General features: G+C 44.7%; 1 protein-coding gene across 1 annotated transcript in view; it reads right to left on the bottom strand.

Moving 5' to 3' along the window:
- The window catches only part of neto1l (neuropilin (NRP) and tolloid (TLL)-like 1, like), a gene marked incomplete at both ends in the record, with an annotated part of 73806 nt that overhangs the window by 12826 nt on the left and 34309 nt on the right, over positions 1-26671 (bottom strand). The window contains 3 exons of the mRNA XM_080855467.1: positions 875-1103; positions 11118-11245; positions 11422-11463. Of these exons, the coding sequence (XP_080711593.1) occupies positions 875-1103; positions 11118-11245; positions 11422-11463 (399 nt within the window). The remainder of the gene's footprint in view (positions 1-874; positions 1104-11117; positions 11246-11421; positions 11464-26671) is intronic.

Genomic DNA, 26671 nt, shown 5'->3' with positions numbered 1-26671 from the left:
TTTTTCAACTGTAATAGTGTGCTGTACTGTTGTGTAATTGTGCATGAGTGCTACTAGCCAATGGTAAAAATAACATAGCTACATAATTATAGCTTTTAAACTGACACTTTTCAAGCATTCTGAGAAATGCATTTTACTGTTGCTAGCTAGACACCATATTTCTTGCATACCATATTATAAACCACATTTCTTTCATTACCTAGAGGCCAATGCTGCAAGTCATAGCCTGCAACAAAACAAGATTATTATCTTAGCAAAATCATAAAACAATTGGGTTCTATCGCGCAATTTAGCTGTTTCTGATTGGACGAGAGACGTTCCATGCTATAGGTTATTCGTCAACATACCAACAGTTACGGGACTTTTCACAGCTAATAATAAATCACTCTGCGATGAAAAATTTGCGTTGATGATTCTTAAATCTTAAAATTCCAATTGACAATGGAACTATTTTTTGTTGCGGAGAAACAATGGCGAAATAAACCATTTTTAATCAATAACTTTGTGTTGAAATTATTTGCAGCAAAACATGGTGAACCGAATTTCCCCAGTGAAGTGAGTAGCCCACTTACCCTTGCTAGCATTTACCACAAACATTTGCAGAGAAGGCTTTGGCCGCTGATGGTTCCGATAGACTACGCTGTCACCTTAAAACTAGAACAAACTGGCTGATCACGCTCTGAGAAGGTGTTAGCGGTTAGTGTGTAGCCTTGCGCTCTGAAAAGGTGTTGAAGAGATTAGCGGTTCGTGTTTGGCCTTACGCTCTGAGAAGGTACTGAAGAGTTTAGCCTTACACTCTGAGAAGGTACTGAAGAGATTAGCGGTTAGTTTTACGCCCTGAGAAAGTAGTGAAGAGATTAACGGTTAGCCTTACGCTCTGAGAAGGTAGTGAAGAGAATACGGAAGTGGGTCTTGCGGCTGCTCTCATCGGCCCACATGCGGACCACGCCTAGCGCCGTCACAAGCATGACGTCGTTGGCCACCGTGCTGCAGAACTTGCTCTTCAGGTCCTCCACTGAGCTGCTGCCGTCATACACCGCCACAAAGTTTCGCTTGCACTCATTAGAGTTCTGCATCTCATAGTCCAGGAAGCGCAGGTAGATCTGTTGGGTGGGAGCAGAGAAGAGAGGGAAACGGAAAAAGAGGGAGGGAGGGAAGGAAGAGAGGAGAAACAAAGATAAAGATCATGGTAACATTAGGCCTAACGAAAACAATCTTTCTTAACAACTAAAAACAATATATACGTATATCTCCTATATGTATTCATATTGTGCATATGCATATGCATTCACATGCTGTAATAACAGCATTTCTGGAGGGAACTCAGATTTAGTGTTACGGATCAGTGGTGTGATATACCTTTGATTTTTGTAGTACTTATGCAGTATTTCACTAAAGATCAGTTGTGTGATATACATTTGATTTTTATAGACCGTATGCAGTAATTCACTACAGATCAGTTGTGTGATATACACTTGATTTTTATAGTCCGTATGCAGTAATTTACTACAGATCGGTGGTGTGATATACATTTGATTTATATAGTTCATATGCATCTACGTAAAACTGCAGTGGAAAGCCAGCTTGGTAGTCTATTGACTAAACACTCTTTGCATGTCTATGCAATCATCAGGGAGCTCACACCAGACTGCATGATATTTAGCTAATTTGCCCATTTACAGTAATGAGTACACTCTGATAATGACCTTTTTCACATCGACATGAGAGGAAAGACTCCCTGACAGCCTTGTCATCGCTACCTGCGTTAGACTATGAGGGTGTGATGTCCGCATGTGGTTTCAGCCAGATGCCTATAGCTCACACACACAGAAACTCACATGTGCACACATCCACTCACACATATACACACACACACACACACACACAACCACACACCCAGACAACTATAGACACACACACACACACCATCATCGGCTCTAATGAGCACTCAGCACCCCATCATGACGGTGGAGGTCTTTAGCACCCCAAAAGATGAATGGCATCCTGGGCAGTGAAATGAAGTGGGAGTTAAAGAGAAACGAATGAAGGGTCTCCACTCTAAGCTTGGCAGGACATGGACAAATTGCTCTAGAGAGGAAAGGAGAGGAGAGGAGAGGAGGACAGAGCGCGCTAGCCTGTTTCTCTGTGGCTAATTCCCCACAAGCGCACTGAATTCTGAACACGTTTCCGGCACAGTGCTTGCTGCTGACAGGGAGAGGGAGAGAAACACTCAGAGAGCAGCTAGCTCGAGAAGGGATCTAAGATGTGTTCAATTTTGGCAACAAAAGCATAGCCGTGTTCTTTGAACTTTTAAATTGGAATGTTTTTGTATAAACACTCCAAATTGTTCGACTTCGAATGATAACCTTTTAGTCCAGCATCCAAGACTGTTTGTGCCAGTTTGCAACCGTTCGCAGCGTACTGACAGTTGTTTGCTATTTTGAACGCACCTCTGGGCTGGACCTGTGAGGTGCAGGTTGTTCAGGAAATATTTATAATGTCCAGACGTGTGTGACAATTATTCATAATAAAGTTTGAGGACCATGCAAATTGCGAGAGTTTTTCGAGCGAAATAACAAAATTGGAAGGGCACTGGGAGATGGCCTTGAAATATGGGAGAAACCCATATGGGATTGCTGGCAGGTGTGCTGCTGACAGGGAGAGGGAGAGAGACTCTCAGAGAGCAGCCAACTCAATAAGAGATTTGGGCCGGAACAGAATCGGACCTTCACCACATCAGTGCCAGAACTGGGTCGGATCTGATCCAGACCAGTAGCTGTCCGTGTCTTTAGTCTGTGACCAGCAGGCGAAGAGGCGGCAATGCCCTTTCTCACATCAACACACACACACACCTCGATGTTATAAATGGTTCCGGAACAATCTGCACCTCTCAGGAACACTCTGGAGTGATACTTTTTCAGCAGGCCTGACCTGAACAGCAGGGGTGACTCGAAAAAGCTGGCTCCAACACAACAAATGACTGTGCGCAAAGCACAAAACTCCGTCGGATATTTTCCTGGAGAAATGAGATATGGAAATTCACGCACACAGCTCATTTCACACATTTTGCGCCACTTTCGCATGGCATGGCATTAGGGTAGAGGATTTGAATGTACAAACACAAGCACGCACACATACGCAGAAACATACACACACTCACACATACACACAGTCATTTGTTTTCATGCACAGGTTTTTCACGGTCCTTGACAGATTATTACGCTTCTATTCTCCCTGGCCACAGATGCAAGCCGTAGTCCTCTAAAGCGCCCTCGTCTCGGTAGAGTATCTGGTCAAATCGAAGCGATCATAAAGCCCAAATGAGGGTAATGGATCATGCAGATAGCATCTTGCTCCCTGATCACTGGCTCGTCTCTCCGAGCTCGCCAGGTTTGTATTGATTCCTTTGTTCCCACCGGTGACACAGCATCAATCACACAGCCAAAAAAGGGAAGACTCAACCCACCCAACACACCCTTTGCGGACATCTGAGAAAAGCCCTGAATGGGGCATTTCTGTAATGGAGATTGGTATGATGCCACAGAGAGCCCATACACTGACCAGTATAAATATACAGCAATTACTGAGCCAAAGATAGCCAGAAATATGATATAAAGACAGACATTAAGGCAACATAATGAAAATTAAATGTCATGAAATCATCTTCCATTTAAGACTGTAGAGAGTCAATTAAAAAGACAGTTTCGTCACACATACCCTTGCCATACAGATACCATTGCTTGGTATCGCTCATCGTCGTGAATTTAGGCAGGAATTAATTTGGAGCTCAAGTAAATTTAATCAGTATTTACACCCTGCAATTAATACACCACTGCAACAGATGAGCAGCCTTCAGGAAAACGAGCAAAGAGGATGCCTCGTTTAACTCTCAACAACTGGTAAACACTTTCACATTTGGGAGAAAATAAATAACTTAGTCTACATCTATCGTTTGTGTGAATGTGATTGCAAAACAGATGGGCCTGAAAAGACTGCACAAACAAAGACACGACCAGGAGGCCTTATTCTGGGGATCAAAGCCAGTGACCTGGCCCCCAAAATCAGTGTGGGGTGCTTGGGGGGCTCTTTCTGCCACCTCCTGGGGGATCGTCCCAGAACATGCCACTGCTCTCTCCCTGCAGCCTGGCTTGATTGCCCAAGTGCTCTCTAATTAGTCGCCTCGGCTGCGCCGTCTCAATTATTTATTTTCCACCAGCGCTTTGAATGTCTTATCCCAGGCGGTCCACGTCAAGGAGGCTACCTTTGGGGAGTGTGGTTGCTAAATCTTTGGGTTGGCAGAGTGATGGAGACTGGCCGTGTGTGTTTGTGTGTGTGTGTGTGTGTGTGTGTGTGTGTGTGTGTGTGTGTGTGTGTGTGTGTGTGTGTGGGATGATGAGTTTGCCTGCATGTGATTATGAGCATATGTGTAAAAGACGTAAAGAATGAAAAGGTATCGGTGAGTGAAATACTGGAGTGTATACCTAATGTGTTACTAAATTATCATTTATTTGAAAAGGAGGGCCTGTCTGTGTGTGTGTGTGCCTGTTTGTGTGTCTGTGTTTGTATGAATGTTCATACTTGAACCAGTGGGTCTATGTAACACTGACCCTGTTTGTTTGTGTGTGCTTAAGTGACTGGGTAAATGCATGAATGACAGCAGGAGTGTGTGTGTGTGTGTGTGTGTGTGTGTGTGTGTGTGTGTGTGTGTGTGTGTGAGAGAGATAGAGAGAGAAAGTGTTTTTCTGTGTGGGTGTGTGTGTGTACCTCGCCTACGGGACACGTTTGAGGTGCAGCTCACGTACTGTGCACTGACTAATTTGTAGTCCCTACCATCGGATGTTGGAGACAGCTGGAGTATAACAGAAACACTACTCTACTGTAGCCCTCTGCAGCTAGCAAGAGGCCTCTATGGACGACACAGCACGGGGAAAGGGGAAAGGGAAGTGCAGAGGGTCCTATTAAATCATAAATTCAACTAGGACAGCACTGGATGTCTTGCGTGCGAGCATTAGGCTGACGAATTCTGTGCCTAATAGTGTGAGAAATACACAAGGACCCTGGGAGGCAGAGGAGGACAGGCGTTTGAACAAAGCCAGTTTATCTCACACACACAGAACAACAGGCATCCCTACCCACACACATACACAAACACACACAGCTCTCCTCATCTGCACTTAAAATAAACAACCCCCCAGCAATATCTGAGCCAGACAGAAATGACGCTGACTTAAAACCCACTGAAATTATTCAGCTACGGAGGGGCAAAACAAAGACACAAAAAATACAACCATAAACAAAAATAACAGTCTCAGTATAACAGGGACTCATCTGAGAACCCATTCCTAGGCACACAATGACTATGACTATGGCATTAGCAGTAGTATTGTAGCATTAACATTACCTCTCCCAATGACTTACGATCCGTCATACAGAGGCCGGCCAACACCCTGCCAACTCACCTCACTAAGTGGAACAACGGAATCAATAACAATCCATTGAATATACCATAACATTTGAGCAGGGCCACCAGGTTTTCACGGCAGCCATTGTGCTGGGTGCTGATAATCTGGGCCACACTTCCCTGTCATCTAACTGAAGCCCCCCTTGCTTTCAGCTTTCAGCTTCTCGAACTGTCCAACGGCTGGCTAATAAAAACGCATTCCATTTGCAAACGAGGACCTCTGCGGGGAGAGACAAGGACGTATGCTTTTGATTTGTGCTCCCGGAAGGACATTGGATATCAACCAAATCAACGGCAGGGGCAATAAATCATATTAAACACAAATATTATCAGCCAAGCGTTGCATAATGACACCAGCGTGTGGGGGAGAGTGACGGCACGCCAAAACGGGCCTGTGGAATGCTGAGGTGGAATTAATGCGTGTGTGTGTGTATGTGTGTGTATGTGGGCATATGGCTGTGTGTATGTGTGCGCATATGGCCATGTGTGTATGTGTGTGCATATGGGTGTATGTGCATATGGGTGTGTTCATTTTATGTGTATGTGTGTGTGTGTGTGTGTGTGTGTGCATGTGTTTTGTGCGTGTGGGGCATAACAGGACATGTCTGAAGGTCCTTGTGTGCTTCATGCTGAGTGAGGATGAAATCACTGATAAGCTCTGCGGCTGGCTGTAGAGGTGGGTGGTATATGTGCCACTGGTGCCAAACAGGCAATAAAGCAGCGAGGTGGGGGAGAGGGGGACTGATGAACTGTGCAAAAAGCAGGGAGACCAAGCCGGAGCACACACACACACACACACACACACACACACACACACACACACACACACACACACACACACACACACACATTCGCATGCATGGGCATGCATGCACACACATTGCCATAGTTTTTCATTCTCTGAGTGTCTGTCTCTCTCTGAGTCACACACACACACACACACACACAGACACACACACACAGACACACACACACACACACACACACACACACACACACACACACACACACACACACACACACACACACCAAGTCATCTTGCATAGGCCTGCACAACCACAAACACACAAACACCGCCAAGGCTAGATTAAAAGCTGCACCAAAAAACTGCTGCCCTTCTCTCCCTGCTCTCCCTTGCTCCCAGCTCACACACACACCAACACAAACACACTATAGAACGCATGGGCACACTGACTGCCATAGTTCTCACTTTCTCTCTTAATATCTCTGTCTCCCTCCCGACTCTCTCACACACACACACACACACACACACACACACACACACACACACACACACACACACACACACACACACACTTCCCCCCTTTCACAGCTCTCTACTATCACTCTATCCAGAAACAGATTGTCAGGTTCAACATATACTGTTTTCTCTTTGTTGGTGTTTTTGTTTTTCTTTTCTCTGTATGGTCATGTGCTTTTGTTTTTCATTGTCTCTGGCCCTCACCTGATTCCATTAATCTAGTCCAGGGGTCTCAAACTTAAAATACCTGTGGGCCGATGAGCGTCCAGCCTGGTCAGTGGGGGGCCAGAATGTTTTGATCTGTTGTCTTGCCTATCACAATACTGTAGATACCACTTTTGAGTGTGGTATGGTTGGTGTTGTTGAATAACAAGTAGCTGACCTGAGTTTCAATTCCTGGGCAATGCAAGTTGCTCTTTGAATAAAGGTGTTTGTTATAGTTGCATCTTTGGATCCCTTTGTCTCATTGATAGCCCATGACTTACATATACAGCAGTAATAGTGGGATACAAGGCTGTAAACAAACAAAACAAAGCAGAAAACTGAATAAAGTTTCAGCAAAAATCTGAATGATTTTTTTTTGTAAAATAAATGTATTTAAAATAAATATATTTTAGTGTATAATTTAATTTGTTTATCAAAATACAGCATCTTTCCATCTATAGTGATCTAAAATTAATAGTTTACTGATATGCTGATAATTGAGGGTGCGCCGTCTGTTGTTATTCCTCGGAGCGACTTCCATGACAGATCAGCGTGCTCAATTGCGTCAGGCAGTTGCTCAAATACATCCTTAGCTGTGGTACGGCCTTGCATTGCTTTAAAGTAATTCCTCTGTCACTTCAAACTGGTTGTTAACACCGCGGAAACATTTCGAGCTGAGCATTATTATTTATGTCAGTACTCTCCCAAAGCCAAAGAATACGCACTAAAACTTTTGCCTTAGACATACAGCTAGATATATTTTTCGAAATGATATGAAAGATGTGAATTACAAGCAATGGCAGCTGTAAACGTTGGGGTGGCCCATTCAAATCAATGGAACTTTTTGCAACATTCTGAGGAGCCGGCGGGCAAGATGAAAATGCCAGGGAGTTTGAGACCCCTGATCTAGTCCCTCACCCTGTTCATTGTCTAAATTGATTTCATCTGCCCCTCGAAGTGTTAGTCCAATTATCTGTTTTCTCTGTTTAGTTTCCCTTTGTATTTAAGCCCTTGTGTTTGACCAATTCATGGTCTGTTGTTGTTACGTATTCATGTCAGAATCACGCTGTTTTGCTGAGTAATTAAAAACTCCTCATTGTGAATGAACTCTGCTGTGACTTGTGCCTTTGGCTTCAGCCCTGCAACAGAGCTACACAGATACAGGAGCGAACACTGACTAAAGCGGCATATCAGAATACTCAGAGGTTCGCCTTGTTTTGTTCTAACTTTGTGCTGTCTTTTTAACCCTCCCTTCCTCTCTCCCTCCCTCATTCCCTCCCTCGTTCCTCCCCATCAGGGATCCAGGTCGATCTGTCCCCAGCTCATAATGGAAGGGTAAGCACCCCTGTTTCCTCAGCGTAGTCAAGTGACAGTGAGGGATCGAGGCTGATTGGGAAGGAAAAGAGACTGACCTGCGCACAGAAAAGCAATTAAATCAAACTAATGGCTGCATTGTTAACTGGGTCTGAGTCTTGCTATCTCTCCTCGCGCACCAGTGGTAAGAAGGAGAGCAGTCGGAGGAATAAATTACAAGCATCCCAAAACACCCTGATTCTCCTGCCTGTCTTCCTGATTCTGCTGCCTGTGAAAAAAACGCAATTAATGGGAGGAAGAGAAAGATTTAGTGTAGCTCTGTGTCTGTGTCTATGTAGGTGTAGGTGTGCGTGTGTGTGTGTTTGTAGGTGTAGGGTTGTGTTAGTGTGTGTGTTTGTATGTGAGTATGTAGGTAAAGTGGTGTGTGTGTGTCTGTATGTTCGTGTGTGTGCGTGTTGTTACTCTGTTCGCCTGATTGATTCTCTGACTCCCTGTTTGTGTGTGAGGGTACACAAGTGTGTGTGTGTGATTCCTTTGTTAGTGTATATGTGTGAGTGACTAGATGAGTGTATGTGTTTGTGTGTGAAACCAAAGGTGATGATATTGCACTAGAGAGCAGGTCCAGAGGAGGGTCAAACAGTGTCGCAGAGGCTTTTTCATCAGCTGTAAAACTCTCCCCTGGGACCAGTCTCCTGATTAAAACCCTGCCTGACCCCAAATAAACCCTGCCGCTGTCACGCTGACCTTTACCAGGGAGAATAAACCCCCACTGCAGTGTGGCTCACACTTACCACTGCATCCCCAGAGAGTAGCCTATCTGGAACAGATACGGCATTTATGTCGCCCCGATCTTTGCACAGATATGCCGTGGCTTTGGCACAGATCTGGCGTAGATTAGGCACAGATCTGGCATGGATTAGACACAGATCTGGCGTGGATTAGACACAGATCTGGCGTGGATTAGACACAGATCTGGCGTGGCTTTGGCACAGATCTGGTGTGGCTTTGGCACAGATCTGGCGTGGATTAGACACAGATCTGGCATGGATTAGACACAGATCTGGCATGGATTAGACACAGATCTGGCGTGGATTAGACACAGATCTGGCGTGGATTAGACACAGATCTGGCGTGGCTTTGGCACAGATCTGGCGTGGCTTTGGCACAGATCTGGCGTAGATTAGACACAGATCTGGCATGGATTAGACACAGATCTGGCGTGGATTAGACACAGATCTGGCGTGGATTAGACACAGATCTGGCGTGGCTTTGGCACAGATCTGGCGTGGCTTTGGCACAGATCTGGCGTGGCTTTGGCACAGATCTGGCGTAGATTAGGCACAGATCTGGCATGGATTAGACACAGATCTGGCGTGGATTAGACACAGATCTGGCGTGAATTAGACACAGATCTAGCGTGGATTAGGCACAGATCTGGCGTGGCTTTGGCACAGATCTGGCGTGGCTTTGGCACAGATCTGGCGTGGATTTGGCACAGATCTGCCGTGGATATGGTACAGATCTGGCGTGGATTTGGCACAGATGTGAATCTGACACAGAGCTTGCACAGAATCCAGGAGAGATCTGCTTACTCCGAGTCAGACCGTTCTGTTCCTAAGCCAAGCACTAGCGGCATCCACAGCCTTCCCTGGCAGCCAGCACTGAAGCTCACCGCACAACACAACAGCAGAGTGTACCTGAGTGTATCTGACACAAAGGAAAGGAAGAAAAACATCACGTCCACCAAAGCACAAACAATCAGTTACATTTAGCCCCCAGACCTCACGACAGGGGGCGCCACAAAACACACTGAGTGAGGAGAACCTGTGGAAAGCACTTAGGTGCACTGACAAATTGCTGCAAGACGAAAGAGAAAGCCGGCTTCCACAATGCATTGCAGAGGGCCACCAGAGTGAGAAATGGAATGGCTTAGGGTTTAGGGAAACACTAACAGTAGGCATTTTAATGAGGCCATATGGAGGGGGTCCTGACATTGAGGAAGATAGAGTGTTTGGGTCAGCCTGAGTGTATGTGTGTGTGTGTGTGTGTGTGTGTGTGTATTAGAGTGAGACTCAGTCCACATATTTCTGTCCAAAATCCCACCCAAGTCCTAGAGAGTGGTACCCGAGCCCCACTCGGCCCAAGCCTGACACAGTTCATTTAAGCTGAAGGACTGGGATTGTGTCATCTTGTTTGTGTGAAGGGATGGTGGTTACCATGGTTACAGCTTGTCTGTTTACCCAGATTACATCTGTGGGGCCATCTTGTAAATTACAGCAAAAAAGTGAAAAAAAAAAACTATTTAAACACATAGCTAACCTGCAGTTTGTCAGTGTTAGATATAACATTAAAACCAGCATTTTAAATAAGAATTGTGTCTTATCAGATAATACAATTTTGTTTGGCATCCTCCATGCTTTAGCCTAAGTGAATATCTACTGCCTAAAATAGCATATGTGTTGCGTATGTACATACGTTGTCACTTAGTTCTGAACAGGAAGTAGGTCCATCATTATTTTTTTTTTCACTAAAAGAACTTAAAGCATGATGTCAAGTAGGCTAACCCATCGTAATTAGTAGTTCAAATGAGCAAATGTCCGCTGCCTAGTTATTATGTGTTCGGTCTACATTTTAAATATTTGTCCAAACCTGACTCAAAGCATCAGGTCCCTTTGGACTTGTGTCATGGTCTACTATACACCGACTACTGTGTGTATTTGTGTACGTGTGTGTTTCTGTGTGTGTGTGTGTTTGTGTACATGTGTGTTTCTGTGTGTGTGTTTGTGTACGTGTGTGTTTCTGTGTATGTGTGTGACAGTGCATGTCAAGGGAGGAGGGTGGAGGTCATTCAGCAGAGATGGGGGGTGTTTCACTGACCTTGGAGCGAGGCGGGGCGCGGATGTACCACTTGCAGTCCACGGCCTCCGTGGCTGAGGCCTTGCCCTCTTTGGTGATCTGCCGCGATTCAATGATCCCTTCAGGCCCTCCCATTTCAAACTCACACACTGCGAGGTTAGAGGTCAGGTGGGCGTTGGAGGTCAGGTAGAAACATACAAAAGAAAACACACAAACACACAGAGAGAGAGAGGAGAGCAGATTAGAGGCCGCTCTGGGGTCAAGGTTCAGTGTGAGTCCCGCATTCATTAGGGAGGGCGCTTACAGGAGAATAAATGGTACCTACGGGGCAAAGGTTTGGGGACTCCTAGGTCTTTGAAGTCGGGATCTGAAACGAGAGAAAGACACATTTATTTCTCGCAAAAGAAATACAGGCACCAAACACAAACACACACACACACAAGCATACACACTCAAACCTACACACAGACAGACAAACACACACACACACACACACAATCTGATGTAGATATGTCAGTACTGAGGTAAATAGTCTGCACCTTTCATCTGCCAAAACCTGCCAGGCAGGCCGTGTAAACAAGTACACAAACATGTATGTTTGGGCTTCACGGTGTGTGTGTGTGTGTGTGTGTGTGTGTGTGTGTGTGTGTGTATGTGTGTGTTCAGGTGGTGTCTATTTGTGTTTGATGTTTAGGTGGTGTGTGTGTGTGTGTGTGCATGTTCAGGTGGTGTGTGTCTGTGTGTTCTTGGTGTTGTTCAGCGTAGGTGCAGCCAAATGCTTGCAATTCAAAGAACATCATCTCTGAGGGAGGCTGCATCACAGACAATTCCCCTCCCTCCCTCTGTTCCCTTGGAGTCTAAAAGATGGCTGCCACAAAGTAGCTTGGGAAAAGAGTTTGGGTAAAGTTGTATTGACCCGACTAATTCTCCACTTGAAAAAAGAAACTTAAAGACATTAGCAGGGCAGCTTTGATTAACTTTGATTAAACCTTCCACATTTGAGGTCTCTGCTCCTTCTCTCCTCCCTTCCCTCTCCCCTGCTGCTGTCATTGAATTCCTCCTCTCCGACTGCCAGAGCTGATGGGAGAGGCTCTCTTTTTTCGAGCATCACACACTTGAAAACCTCAGTCTCAGAATAAGAGTCTTCTGAGTTCAGCCTACATTAATCACAGGGCAATCACAGTCCTCACACTGCTCTAAAATATATATATTTACTTTCTAACTATAACTGTTTGAATGTGATGTGACTGGTTTTGAAGCGGTTTGGCAAAATGTCTGCTTTAAGTCGCCAACAACATCTGCAACCCCAGAGGGGAGGGGAGCCTCACTCAGGGAACAAGACCCCATCTAAGGGCAGCTCACACTGTACATCCATAAAAGCGCTCTCCACTCAACAGATGCCCTATAATTACAAATGCATGGCTATTCATGGAGATGCTACCTGGTTTATGTGATGCCACGACATTTATTACACAAACTTTGTCCTTTTCACTGTTCCCGGGCCAGTTATTTTAGGAGCTGTAAGGATGGTGAACCAGGCTAATGGTTGTGAGCGATGGTTTGTTGTTTTGGACACGTGGAAGCTTGCCTTAGATACACATTCAGCTAGCGGTGGATGCAGAACAGAATTTGTCTTCACACTGCAGTTTCCACTGCATAAAGTGCTGCTCTCACGCTGCTTTACAAGGCAGTGAACAGAAAAGGGGTACCACACAGCACAATACAATAATTTTATTATCCGAAATCATCTCTGTAAAGCACACATGCCTCACTCAAGCTTCAATGACACGTTTTGACAGCGGTACAGGTGGTTTATAAGGTGTGAGATACTGTATTGATTGTGACACTAACCCACTGTGTGCTGTTCCACACATCCAGCTTCCAATTGCATTTTTTCCCCCCATAAGACACAGCAGCAGCAGCATCCAAAGGCATCGAATCACAGAAGATTAAACCGCTCACACCGCTTAACTTTTTTACTGGGGGTTGAAATTGATTTTTGAGCGCAGAGAGAGAGAGAGATGCTTTTCTTCAGGCCGTCTCGCTCACTGTCTCACTCACTGTCTCTGGGGATTAGCAGTATGGTCTATGTGTCAAGTGCAACTAAAGACGCATTCTCAACACCTGCTTTCCTCATACATTTCCCGCTACATTGCAGACTAAAGCAGCTATGGCATTTGCCCTAATGTGTGTTTACACATGAGCTGTTAGTAGTGCTGTAGTGCTGCCTGTAGACAACCCCCCTAGAGAGGCACTTCCTTATTTTACTCCAGAGGAACCCAAAGCACCATGTCTTACTGGCACAGGGCCTTCCTTTGCCTAATTAACTGAACACACCTGATTGATCAAAGGTTTTATAATGATCTGATGAGATTTATCAGATGTGTTTCAGCAGGGGAGGCTGTGAGCTCCTGTCGCTGCACTGCTAAGCTACACCAGGCTGCCCACAACACTCTGGTCGTGGGTTTGACTCCCAGGAAACACAGACTGATAAGATATACATATCACTATGGTATGTCCATTAGGACTATCACTATGGTAAGTCAATCATATTTCTGAATATCTCTGACATTTATCTGACATTTACTACAATCTTGCTACAACAAAACTGATGATTGTTATAAACCCTTCTCTTTAAATGAAATGCAACTAAAAGTGATATGAGCAATCAGAAAGCAAATCATCTTCCGTGCGTCTTGCTCTCATACCCGTCTGAGTGTGAAAGAGGTCTCAGTTACTCTGAAGGTGCAAAGGAACAGAAACCTCAGTGTTTGGCTGGAAATGATCAACTGTGATGACGCTTAGCACAGGCAACAGTTCAGTGTAGGCACCTTCTATACATCGCAGACACTCCCATTCACACACACACACACACACACACACACACACACACACACACACACATACATATAGATATACATACACTCACATACCCAAGTCATGTACCTCACTAGACCTGACGATGTTTTACACATCTTGGTAGGAAATAGCGGAACATGATAACGAATCAAAAAACAGGGATAATGTACCAAACAGAGCTGAATCGACAGACGAAAGAAAAAAGGAAAACCCCTCTCTGTTCATCAAATGCTGTTCACTGGCAACTTGTGGATAAGATCCCTGATCAAAGCGAGGGAGTATTGGAGGAGTAGAGGAACCTCTCTCTATGCATTTGCATTCACAATGAAGCACACCCTCGGAGTCAGGCTCAGGCAGCCGTCTCTTCAAACCCGATCCAGGCATTTCCATGCTGCTTTCAAAGCCTGCCCAGCTGGACCTGAGAGGGGAGGAGGTTTTTTTTTTTTTTTTCTCAGATGAACAAAAAAAAAAAATCAGGCTTCACTGAATGTGTATCTAGAAAAAGACAAAAAAAAAAAAAGACGCACACCTCTCAGATAGAAATTCTAAGCCACCCTTCAAAAAATAACCCCATACACGGTGCCCATCTCACTGATAATGCCACTTCATTCCATTGTCTCCCCCTCTCTCCGTTTCATTCAGTAAGTCTGCTGGCACATTTCCACTGCGGGGGTAAAACCCCAGTGGGTCTGGGGAAGAGCCTCAGACCTTGTTTTGGTTGCATCTCTGAGGCTGGACCGAGGGGTTTGGCCCAAATAGCCTCAGTTCGTCCTGGAGTAGAGCACGGCTGAATCGGGGCCAAACTAGGGAGGTTTTTAAGTATAATGGCAAAAATATGAATAAATAAATATATGAAATAAATATAAGAAATATAAAGTAACAATAAAACAGGATTTATTGTTTATTAACAGCATTAGTTTATGTCTCATAGCAATGGAAAATATTTTTAATAAGAAAAACTAGTAATAATTCAAAACCTTGCAAAAAAGAATCAAGAATTTCTCCAAAATGACAAAAATGTTTCCAAGAACTTCATGATGTTCCCTGTCTGGTAATGTCCCCTACCCTGCAACTCGTAATGGAAGCAGCACACAGAGGCATTTTCACTGGTGCTTAAGTCTGAGAAGCCTCTGGCTGGGCCCGGCCTTAAATGGAAAAGACCATAAGTGTAACACTTTTCTCTGTCTCCCTCACTATTTCTCTGCCTCTAATGCCACTGCATTCTACCTCTCGCCGTCTCTCACGCTCTCTCTCTCAGTAAGTTTGTCTTTCAACCCAAGTGGTTTCATCAAAGTGATTTTTCGGTTTGGGCTGGCCTGGCTCTTTCAGAGTGAGTTCGAGCAGAAAAGAGAGATGTTGGGAGAGCAGCCTTCTATCTGATCTGAGCCCTGTGTCAACAACGACTCACCCGTCACCCAGAGACGAAGGGAAGTGGAGTGCGGACTGGTTCTGGCTATAACCCCCTGTCAAGTGAGACACAGGACTTCAGAGCTATGTTTGGGGAATGTGTATTTGTGTGTGTGTATGTATCTGTGTGTGTGTGTATCTGTGTGTATCTGTGTGTATCTGTGTGTGTCTATGTGTGTGTATGTGGAGGGGTGGGGGGCTTCATCAGAATTGGTGTCTGGTGTGGGGGGTGGCAGAGGAGGGCATCTCAGGTCTGTGGAGGCGGATGCCTGCCCTTGTAAGCAGCTGAATTTGGGGCAGAACTAGACCAGACTGAGGCCTGATGTGGGCCGGATCCAGCTGAAAGATCAAGTCCGAGGGATGCCCTGACAGGTCTATTTCCCCCCTGCATCCCTGGCCGCCTCTGACCGAGAGCTGTGGCTATGATGAGGATGTCACTCAAAACACGGCAAAGCCCCACTGTCACCCACTGACAGGACGGATTTATCAATGCACCGGGGCAACTCTGAAGCAGAACCACTCAGTGCAGAGTCAATAAGGTAAGTGCTTAGATGATTATGCATGTGGAATATGTGTGTGTGTGGTTATGCGTATGTGTGTATGGGTGTGCATGTGTGTGTGTGTGTGTGTGTGTGTGTGTGTGTGTGTGTGTGTGTGTGTGTGTGCAAGCAAGCTCACATTAACCACCGGGACCTTGCCTTTTTTCTTACTAACAAATGACTTCCCTACTGTATTTGAGCGGAGGGAAAAGAAAATCAAAGTGGCAGACAGTTAATGAAACAACGACCTTCAGGTCAAGTTGCCTGGTTACAGGTTTGATTTATTATTTGGGTTTGGCATCACTTACCCCAGAAGGCCAAACCGTCCCCGGGGAAAACAACCAAAAGACACAACCCACAACCAACACAATCCTCATCAGTACCCCCCCCCCCCCCCCTCCTTCATAACCCCCACGTCTCTGTATTACACAAAAAGTACAGGAAGGTTACCCCAGGAGAGAGATGAAAGCAACATTAGCCATTTCATTCAGCGCCTGTGTGTGTTTGTGTGCTTGTACGTGTACGTGTACGTGTACGTGTGTGTGTGTGTGTGTGTGTGTGTGTGTTCTGCACATATTTGATTCGTCTGATACCTGCACACACAGGTCCTCTGATCATGTGATGTAATGTCATTTTCAGCCTGCTAAGTCGTGGTTCATATTTTCGGAGCGAAAGATGGAAAAAAGAAAGAAAGAAAGAAAGAATAAAAAGAGGTGATGCATTTGCTGGTGCCTATTCATTCACCATGACACACACACACACACACACACACACACACACACACACACACACAGTCTTTCCCTCACAGGCCGTTAAGGCACGCTCACCGCCACTATCTCTCCCATCCCACTGAGTTACACTTCTAATCTATTTCACTTCATCCAGTCAGCTGTCAGGCCGGCACAGTCTCGCGTGGCAATTGAGGACAGTGGCACAGCAACAGCAGTGGAGGAGGAGGAGGAGGAGGCAACGGGCCGGAGAGGCCCGCTATGCCATCGCAGCACTGGGCCTGGCACACTGGAGTGACACAGTGAGGAAGGTCACTTCAGGCTAGCGAGCGAGCGATCGAGCAAGCACTGCGAATCAGAGCAGCACGTTGAAGAGGGAGCATCTTGAATTTGTGGGTCTTTTGTTTCCAATCCCACCAGCTTGTTTATGCAATGTGCAACGTGTTCAGGCGAAATCTGGACCACTCACATGATAACACGTAACAGCACTTTGTTCTTGTAATTTGGTCTCTGTTTACAAAAAAGGACATACTATTTATTTAAAGATCCAAAAAAACAACAAGAAATGGGTCTAATGTCTCAGCTCTTAAACAAGCAGGCCGCTGTTCCCTCGCATTAGGGGAAACATGACAGAAAATCATTAGGACGCATAAATCAAGCACTGCCAGTCGCTTCCCCATCGGCTGCCGCGAGAAACAGAATATATTAGCCGGGGTAAGCAGTGGATGGAAAATGACGGGTTACCGCCGCATCCTGGAGAAAAGAGGAAAAAAAAGAAGAGAAAGCATCATGAGCGACGCTGGCATTTTGTTTAATTAAGAGACTAATATATTTGCAGGTTGTCACCGGCTGTCAGTGTTGCCATCAGGGGTCGTAAAACACCCACGCTACTCTCCCTTCAGTCCTCAGAGGAAAGGATCATGAATGTTACTACAGCCTGAGTGGTAAAGACTACAAGAAAGCGGTGAATCTCTCCAACCCCCCCCCCCCCTCTCTTCCCCTGCCTCTCCTTCCAGCCTCCCCCTCTCTTCCTCTCCCTGCTTTCACGACCTTTGCAGAAAGTCTCCTCAGAATGCAGAGCAGATAGTATCGGCCGAGAGGAAGGAGCGGGATAGGAGGAGGTATTATGGCGAGCTTCCCGACCATTCAGCTGTTACCATTAGTGGTGGAAGGGGCAATGTGTGAGCGGAATGCATGCAATCTCCTTTGGATGCACACAATGGCGGCGTCGCTGCCTCAGCCTGTAAGCCGAGGCTTAGGACACAATCTGTTCAAGCTTACAGTGTTTACCCACAACAACCGCATGGAAGAAAAAAGAGAGAGCGGAAAAAAAACTTTTCATCTCATAACCACTGCGTTGCCTTACTGCACTACAAGCCATGCGGCAAAGCGCAGGGGCCAAGTGTGCAAGCTCTGAGTTTGAAGAAACCATCACAGACATGCATTCATCCCGCGCCCATTCTCCTTCAGACACGCGCCAGTGAGAACACAAAACATGGGTCACAAACCGCAACACAAAGCATGGGTGGATGCTGTTGGCACCTGAAATGTTCCACAATTCCACAATTTATGAAAAATACATATTTCATCCTCCTGTAACATCAACATATTTAAAACATAGGACAGGTTTATAAGGACAGCCCCTAATGGCAGTTTTGTCTTTCATGATATTTCTAGGGCAGAATTGAATGGCACCTGATTACCTGTGCAGCACCAGCTTAAGCTTGTGGTGCTCTGAATTCTGTATGCCTGCAGAGCCATGGACTACATTTCCCAGTGGCCTTGTTTCACTCTGGCTGCTTCCTGGTGACATTTAAATAACCAACTGATTAATATCTGCCGAGGTGCTAAATTGCTTAATCAGGCTAATGAATTACTTCAATTAATCACAGCAGAGAGGGAATAGGATTGAGCGCTAAGACCTGGGCCCCTGTTCAGGAGTTCACGCTTCGCCAGCTTATCACCTCAACCCCGACGACAGCCTGTTTGGATGAAGCACAGAAGGGATTCCAGGGGATGGAGGGAGAGAGACAGAGAGAGAGAGGGATGGGAGTTTGGTTGGACGTCAGAGCATCCGCACCTCTCTTAACCTTCTGTATGTGCTATGCCTCCAGAGCAGCTCACGCTAAAGAGAGGACGAGGGTTATCCATATCATAACGTAGACAAAGACGTGAACAGAACGCAAAGCTCAAATCCGTTTAGAGACCGTCGACCTTGTGCACTTGCCTCCATTTGAAAAGGAAATAGCAGGAAGCATGAAGCGAGTGAAAGAGAATTCTGACAGGCAATACAGCGAAAAAAATACAAAAAGAAATCGCTGGGAGAGATGTCTGGCAGCTAATGATACTATTCACGATTCCCTTTGATTTATTGGACGTGGGTTGGTGCCTTGCCCTAAACAGTGATTAGTGAGAATAGGCGGGCTGGGCTCACGCTGCCCAAGTTTCTCAGGACCTAAAGCCCGCTAAGCTCTTGTGCTCCGTCTCTGGCCGGGAGCCATGCTGGACTGTGTGCTGTGTTTATGTCAAACTCCCCAATTAAAATACACTCTGCGTGTGGGGGGGCCTACCATTCGCAAAACGGTTTGTTTCTATCTCACAGGGGGGAAAAAAGATCTGGGAGAACTTGTGATTGGAAGGGCAGCAGGAAAGGGGAACGGACATCTTTTCATGCTACAGTTCTTTTCTGTTTTTTTTTTTGGAAGAGGGGTCGAAAGGGAGCAGTGTGTACAGTAACTCTACCACAGAGACTGTGGCCTGTTTTGTCACACCAAATCCTCCCACTGTTGTGTTGCTAAGCTAAGCCTGTTTGTGGATGGGAGGGCTGCTGGAGGTGCTTTTCAGGGGTTTACTCGGAACACGCGACTCGCTGCTCGTCAGGATTACTTTGACCCCTACACTGGGGACACAGTTCCTCGCCATTGATCAAGCCGTTAAATCAGCAGCCTGGTGCGTCGCGCCACGGTGCTCGGCTCAATCCACCTTGGTTTGGCAGCCGGGTGCCCTGGGGAAGGCGCTGCCATATCTATTTCTGATACCGGTCAATAGCAGGCAGCCCTCGGCCCCTTCTCCCAGATTGCCAATCGCTCACACACTGAGACGAAATACTGACAAGGCAGTTGTCCACGCACAGGTGTTTCCATTTAAATTAATGCCTCTTGACAGCCACAATCAACTCAGTTCACATATAGCTAGTCGTGCCATAAATCAATACTACAGTAAATCCATTTCATTATGCCACCATTGCATATTATAAGGCTTCTATGCTGGGGAAACTCAGAGGGGATACAGCCGAAAGGTAATTAGAGAGGCTGATTACATTCTAGAGATTGTATTTGCTGTTCACCACAGGATCTTTCACAGAACATATTTCCCCAGTTCTTTTTCATTTTTTTGTTGTTGTTTTTATTTATTTTATTTTGTTACGTTATTGGTGTTGTCATTACCACGGCTACAGGCGTTTGAAGCCAATTAGACATTCAAAGAGATTTGCATTTTCCATCTGTTTGCTTTACTGTAACTCACTATGCACAAACACAGTGCAGCAAATGAGTGTTTGTAATTCTGTGTGAGGGAAAAAGAAATTGACATAAGCAGCCTGCCTGAGCACCACAACATAACACGCTGAAAACAGAGGGAGCTTGCTGCAGTGTCTACGTTTACTTCCTATATGAGTGGACACTCTGAATTATGAGTATATATTATATATTTAGATTATATATTTTATGACTATATATGTATATACGTTATATACACCTTTGGATTTATACAATGATGTTGATTCGTTGATTTAGATAGCAGGTGGCTATGGGTCAGGACCACCCGACGTGATAGATTCCAGATCGGAACCGGATCTATTCTACTATGAAGAGGGTGCCTGTGGGTAGTGGAGTGAGGACGGCTGCGGTGGAGATGGTAAACAGAGTGTTGTCTGTGAGGGGTGAGGTTCCTCCCTGGAGACCCCGACTGACTGGAAGGAAATCTCTGCAGCTCACTCGTTATTTCACTCCAGCAGTTTGGCACGCTGCAGTTACTCTCTCTCTCAGGCTCTCTTCCTTTCCTTCTCTCTATGCATCTCTCTCTCTCCCTGTCAAACTTTTAATCTCTCTCCTTCTCTCTCTCTTTCTCTCCCTTTCTCTTTATCTCTCTCTTTTTTGATGCCTCTCCCTCTCTCGCCCTTATTCTCATGCATCGCTCTCTCCCTTTCTCTGCTCGTTCTCTCCTGCCATTTCCCTAAACAGATTGAAATCATTCAATTACTCAAACAGCAAAAGTCAACTTCTTTTCACAGGAACTGGAGGCCAAAACCACAACACATTATAACACAACACCCTGCTACGCACACGCACACATTCACCACATGCACACACACACACACACACACACACACACACACACACACACACACACACACACACTCATACTGACACACACAAACGCACAGTCTCTCTTACTCATACCAGAGCTCTCACACACACACACACACACACACACACACACACACACACACAAACACTCTCTGACACAGACTCTCTTTCTTTCCTCCCTCCCTCTCTTTGGCTCTCGCTCTTACACAGACACACACACACACACACACACACACACACACACACACACACACACACACACACACACACAGAGACACACACACACACACACACACACACACACACACTGACACACACACACACACTAACACACAAACACACAAACACACACGCACACACCTGCTCTGTTTGGCCATGGTTAATAATACGGTGCAGGTTTTCGCACCTCTGCAACAACAGAGGGAGGCCTTGAATATCCAAAAAGAACAGTAATTGGATTTATGGGCTGCATTAAGAATATTGCATCAGTGCAGATCCCTAAACTGACAGCTGGCCAAAAGAAAAATAAGGCGTAAGCTCCTGCATGGCCTCTAACTTTCAGGCAATGCCACTGTGGCTCGTCCAGTCTTAAGTCTTTAGCGATCACCGCCACACACGGACCATATGTGTTTTATAAAAGTTTGTATAATGACGACTTCATGAACATGTGCATTGTAATGACCGTTGACATCCTCAGATCTACATGTGAGAACTAGCCAATACTATATGTTGACATACTTACATATACATAACTCTTTCATTCATGAAGTCACACAATAGTATTCTAGTGCTGTGTGTAACTATAGACCTGAAGCAGAATGGAATGCACATCTAACATGCAGTGCATCCTTATTTGGAGCTGTCCAATGGTTGAGCACGACTGGCTCCCTCTGAGAGAAATTTGATTACAACACACTTTTGTGCAAAGATGATATCATCTCTTCCTCTTATGATGCCAAAGACACACACATTAAAGTACACTATCACTCAGAGAAGTTAATTTTAGTGATCGTCATGGACTGAATAAGAATCCTTTGGATGATCTGAAGTTAGCAGTGAAACATATACCCACTGTTCAGTGGGACCACTATGGTAAAGCTGCCCTCAGGGACTCGCGTCTCTCATAATGTTTCTCCTGAGACACATCTTATCCACGGCAGATAAACACCCACCGTCAGCAATCTGTTGTTCTTAAAGAAAAGCCCTAAACTCAAACTCTTTTGCCCCCAGCCACACAAACACACCTGCGTTAGTACAAACGGATCTTCTGCTCCAGAAAAGCTGCCCTCCTCCACTAAACGCGAACCGTCTAATTACTGTAAAACTGTTAAGGCAAGCAAAGGCCAGCCGGTCCAATATGTTGGTGCCCTCAGGGCTACAGTGGGCTTTGCTGAGTTAAATTTACTGAGATTATTACATATGCTAAATAATCTAAATATGACATGAAAGTCGGGAAGTACAAACAATGATTTAATATATGCCATCCATATAATAAGACTACAGACACACACACTGCAACAACTTTATTGTATTGTATCTGACTATATGTTTGTGTGAGATTGGAGGGAACAGTGCAGGGAGTAGGAAACAGTGTTATCCTCTGTCTATCAGAAGACAGACACTTGTCAGAGGTCCAAATGTGACCAGCAAGTCCACAACTAAACTAAACATGTAACATCAGAACCTCTACCTCAGACATCTGCATCTGTCACTTCTGACTGCTGCCTTAAGCCATTATATCCACTAACAGTTACACCTCTGCACCAGCAAACAGACTGCAATTCTGGTCGTAGTTTATGGCAATAAATAAAAGAAAAAAAAATATGCGCAATATGGGTCCCCCCTTATGAGGTTTTGCTCAATGTTTCTTCCTGTTAACAAAGCGTTTTTCCTTGCCCCTGTCGCCTTCGTGCTTGCTCTAGGGGGTTCAGGCTCTGGGCTCTGTAATGCGCCTTGAGACAATTTTATTGAAATAAAATTGAATTGAATTGAAACCAAATGAAAGCACAAAGCTGTCGGGCCCTGTCATGGTTACGCGTTACAGCGTGTTATGAAACCTGATGTTGTCTTGAGCACACATGCCTGTCCTGCTTAAAGGTGCACTGTGTGAATAATGCCACCACAATTAAACCAGAATCATAGAGAGGACCTGACTCATCATTTTTGATTCAAAATGCTTTGAATGGTGCACTTAGATGCAAAGCTTCACCCACTGAAAAGCCCCCTTATGGGGAAGACTGACCCCTGACCCCCTACAGATGATGCCTGGCCTCCATCACTAATCTCCTCAGATGCTGGCAGACATCCCTGTTCCAAGCGCTTTTGTGTAATGAATCCAATGGAGCATGACTGTGTGATTTTTGCTTCATTTAACATCAAATTCACCATGCATCGTTAATATAAGGGTTATATTATCCCTTCCCATAATGACACAAACATACATACATACATACATACTGTACATACATACATACATACATACATACATACATACATACATACAGTACATACATACATACATACATACATACTGTACATACATACATACATACATACATACATACATACATACTGTACATACATACATACATACATACATACATACATACATACATACATACATACATACATACATTCATACATACATACTGTACATACATACATACATACATACATACATACATACATACATACATACATACATACATACATACATACATACATACATACATTCATACATACATACATACTGTACAAACATACATACTGATCTAACATATCTAACATGCACAGCTTATGTTGCTGGTATTTTGTGCCAGCCGGAAGTTGAAGACATTTCTAAATGAATCCTAGAGCATGGAACAGTTTTACAAAATCTAAATGGCCAGAACATCTACACCATAACAGTTAAATTAAACAACGCTACAAGAGCACTTAGAAGTAAGTTACTCTGCAGATACTTCAAACGCACAATAAAAAAATATGTTATGGAGTCGTTGGCATTTATGAACACTAATGTATTAGTTATGAGCAACGATGCAATGGGAAGATGCTCAGCTCCCTTGAAGACACTGAGAGCACTGCCAACAAACAGGCACCAATCAACAGTGGGCAAACACCGGTCCTCACAAGGACCCCTTTGGGAGTGCATTGGCAGCACAGTCATTAAAGGTGGAGATATTCATACTATATATCACAGTACTCTTGTTACATTATAAGAGCACTATTTTGCGTGGTATGCCCAGTGTAGTGTAAAAAACAAATTAAATAATAACAGCATGAGAATACACATGTTTATGGTTAGGGTGCATGTATGAAGGCATGTAAATGCAGTAAGGGTGCATTTTTTCAGTGCATGTAAATGTAGTGCATTATTGGGTTGGTAGGTACACACTTGTTATTAGCAAAACTACATGAAATAGCACAATGGAACAAGGGCACTGAAATATAAAGTCTAGAATACTCTTGTTGGTATGTAAGACAGAAGTAATACATGCTGTGTGAATTCAGTTATTCAGTGCCATTGCAGATACCGAAGGTAAAAAGCCCAAGAGCTGATATACACATAGGCCTTATAACAGTGTGGAAAGAACTAAAGGCATAGAGGTCATGATTTCAGTCAGTTACTTCAGACAGTGCAGATTAAAGGTAAGGGATTTTCTCCTTGTTACCGCCGTGGTCCTCAGGAAAGTTTAAAAGTGTCAACAAACCCAGCTCCCACTGACACCAGCAAGAGGGTTGGCGAGGACAACATGCGGCCAATGATCAGCGACGTTAAAATGTCTATTCTTTGAGTTTTAGCTTCAATGGCTTCAAAAGGCTTCATCTCCTTGTCCAGGTGCACTCGTAACTCTGCTGATCTGCTGTGATGACAAGACCGTTCTGATTCTTTCTAGCTTTTACTGAAACGCTAACAGCATGTGTGAACTTTACAGCACTCTGCTTGTGCCGTCAACCCTCCTCCTCTCCTTCCTCCTGCTGCTCCCTTCGTGGTCTGCCATTGCGGTGCGGGGTGGAGATTAGGTTACGGCGCACGGGAGCAAATTTCATTAGTCCTCCACATGAGAAAGTGTTGTCAGAGGCAACGGATTTCATTAAGGCCGCGCATGACAAATAGTCGTCTGCGGCAGTCTGTCATATGTGCGCTGATTCCATTACCTTTATGGCTTCAACACACGGACCTGCTCTAAAGGCCACTTAAGATGCTTCAGTGCTCGAAGAACTAATGTTTAGCCCCCGGCACATCTAATAAGCCCGGAGAGCCGCCTTAGTGTCACACAATGGCCTTCTCCGTCCGATGTTATTTCAAACGACTTGAGCCGAGCGATCTCTCCACATCAGCACTCAGCTGCCACTGAACAGTTCAATTTCCCAAGCCTTTCTGATGGATAACGCACACGTGCCCACTCACTTTAAAGACGATTTCCACTCCGAGTGCGATCAAAGCTTAATTTAATCTTTGTGGAGTCACGTCTAGGCTACCTTAACTGAGGGTACATCCTATTCGACATGACAGTGGGAATCATCGTCGACAGACGGCATAGAACTGAGAAAAAGGCAAACAACTTCCATGAAAGCGCATAATGTTACATAAACAAACATTACTCATAATCCCTTTTGTCAGTCACACCAAAGGGGACTGCCATTCTGCCAAGAGAGACACACTTGCTACATGCTTTGGAGTCTATCACTAAAAAAGCCCATAGCAACGGGGTACAGCAATGAAATACTGGCAGATATGGTGACCAAATTCCATCATTGTATAAGATCATTGCATCATTGCAATAACAGAAAGCGTCCTTGAAGTGTTGGGAGAGCCAGGCTACTGAAATAATTGAAATGAAAATGAAAAAAAATGAATGGATGAATAGAAACTGCTATGCACAATACAAAACACAATTTTGTAATCCATAAAAACAGAGTAAACAGTAAATTGTAAAATTCACCCTTTGAAAAAGTTCCTCTGTGGTTGTAAAAGAACTAATTCAGAAAAGGTAAAAATACATGCATTTACAGATACTTCATTTGAGAGGTATTCAGTATCCAGTTTCAGTTCAAATCATTCTATAATATCTGGTGGCATTACTCGCTATGTGCAATCTCATAAGAAAAACAGCAGGGTCCCTAAACACTCTGACACCTACTGTAGAACCCTCACCCTACATTAGACAGATAGATGGTCACTCATTAAGTCACAGTAATGACACTACTAAACAGAGTAACATACTGAGCAACAATTACTGGCAGCACATTAAGACTTTATATATACTAGTGTAACAGTGAAGATTAGGGCTTGGGTTATAGTAAGATACAACATAGTCCACTGTGCCTCGTGTTATAATTATAAATTAACAACATGCGTAAAGTTTACAATGTAAACGTTTATAGAGTGTTATCAAATGCACAGATGTTTTATGATGAATAATACCTAAACAGGCATACTAAGCTATCGACTACCCAGCTTTATTGCTTGCTATGTTGTATTTGATAGCCTACATGATTGGACTAGCGATTGAACCTCCACAAGAACAGGGAAGCGGAAGGCAGCCATGCTTCAAGCTTGACCTTGTGAACGCACAATTCCCATTAAACTGCCTCCAACCCCCACACACAACACTAGCCTCAGTTCAGGATGGAAGAATGAGAGCAGCGTCTTAAAGTTCCGCTATGTTCTT

This window comes from Sprattus sprattus (assembly GCF_963457725.1).
Source record: "Sprattus sprattus genome assembly, chromosome: 17".
Classification (NCBI taxonomy): Eukaryota; Metazoa; Chordata; class Actinopteri; order Clupeiformes; family Clupeidae; genus Sprattus; species Sprattus sprattus.
The sequence above is the reverse complement of the archived record's forward strand: the minus strand, read 5'-3'. Positions and strand labels throughout refer to the sequence as shown.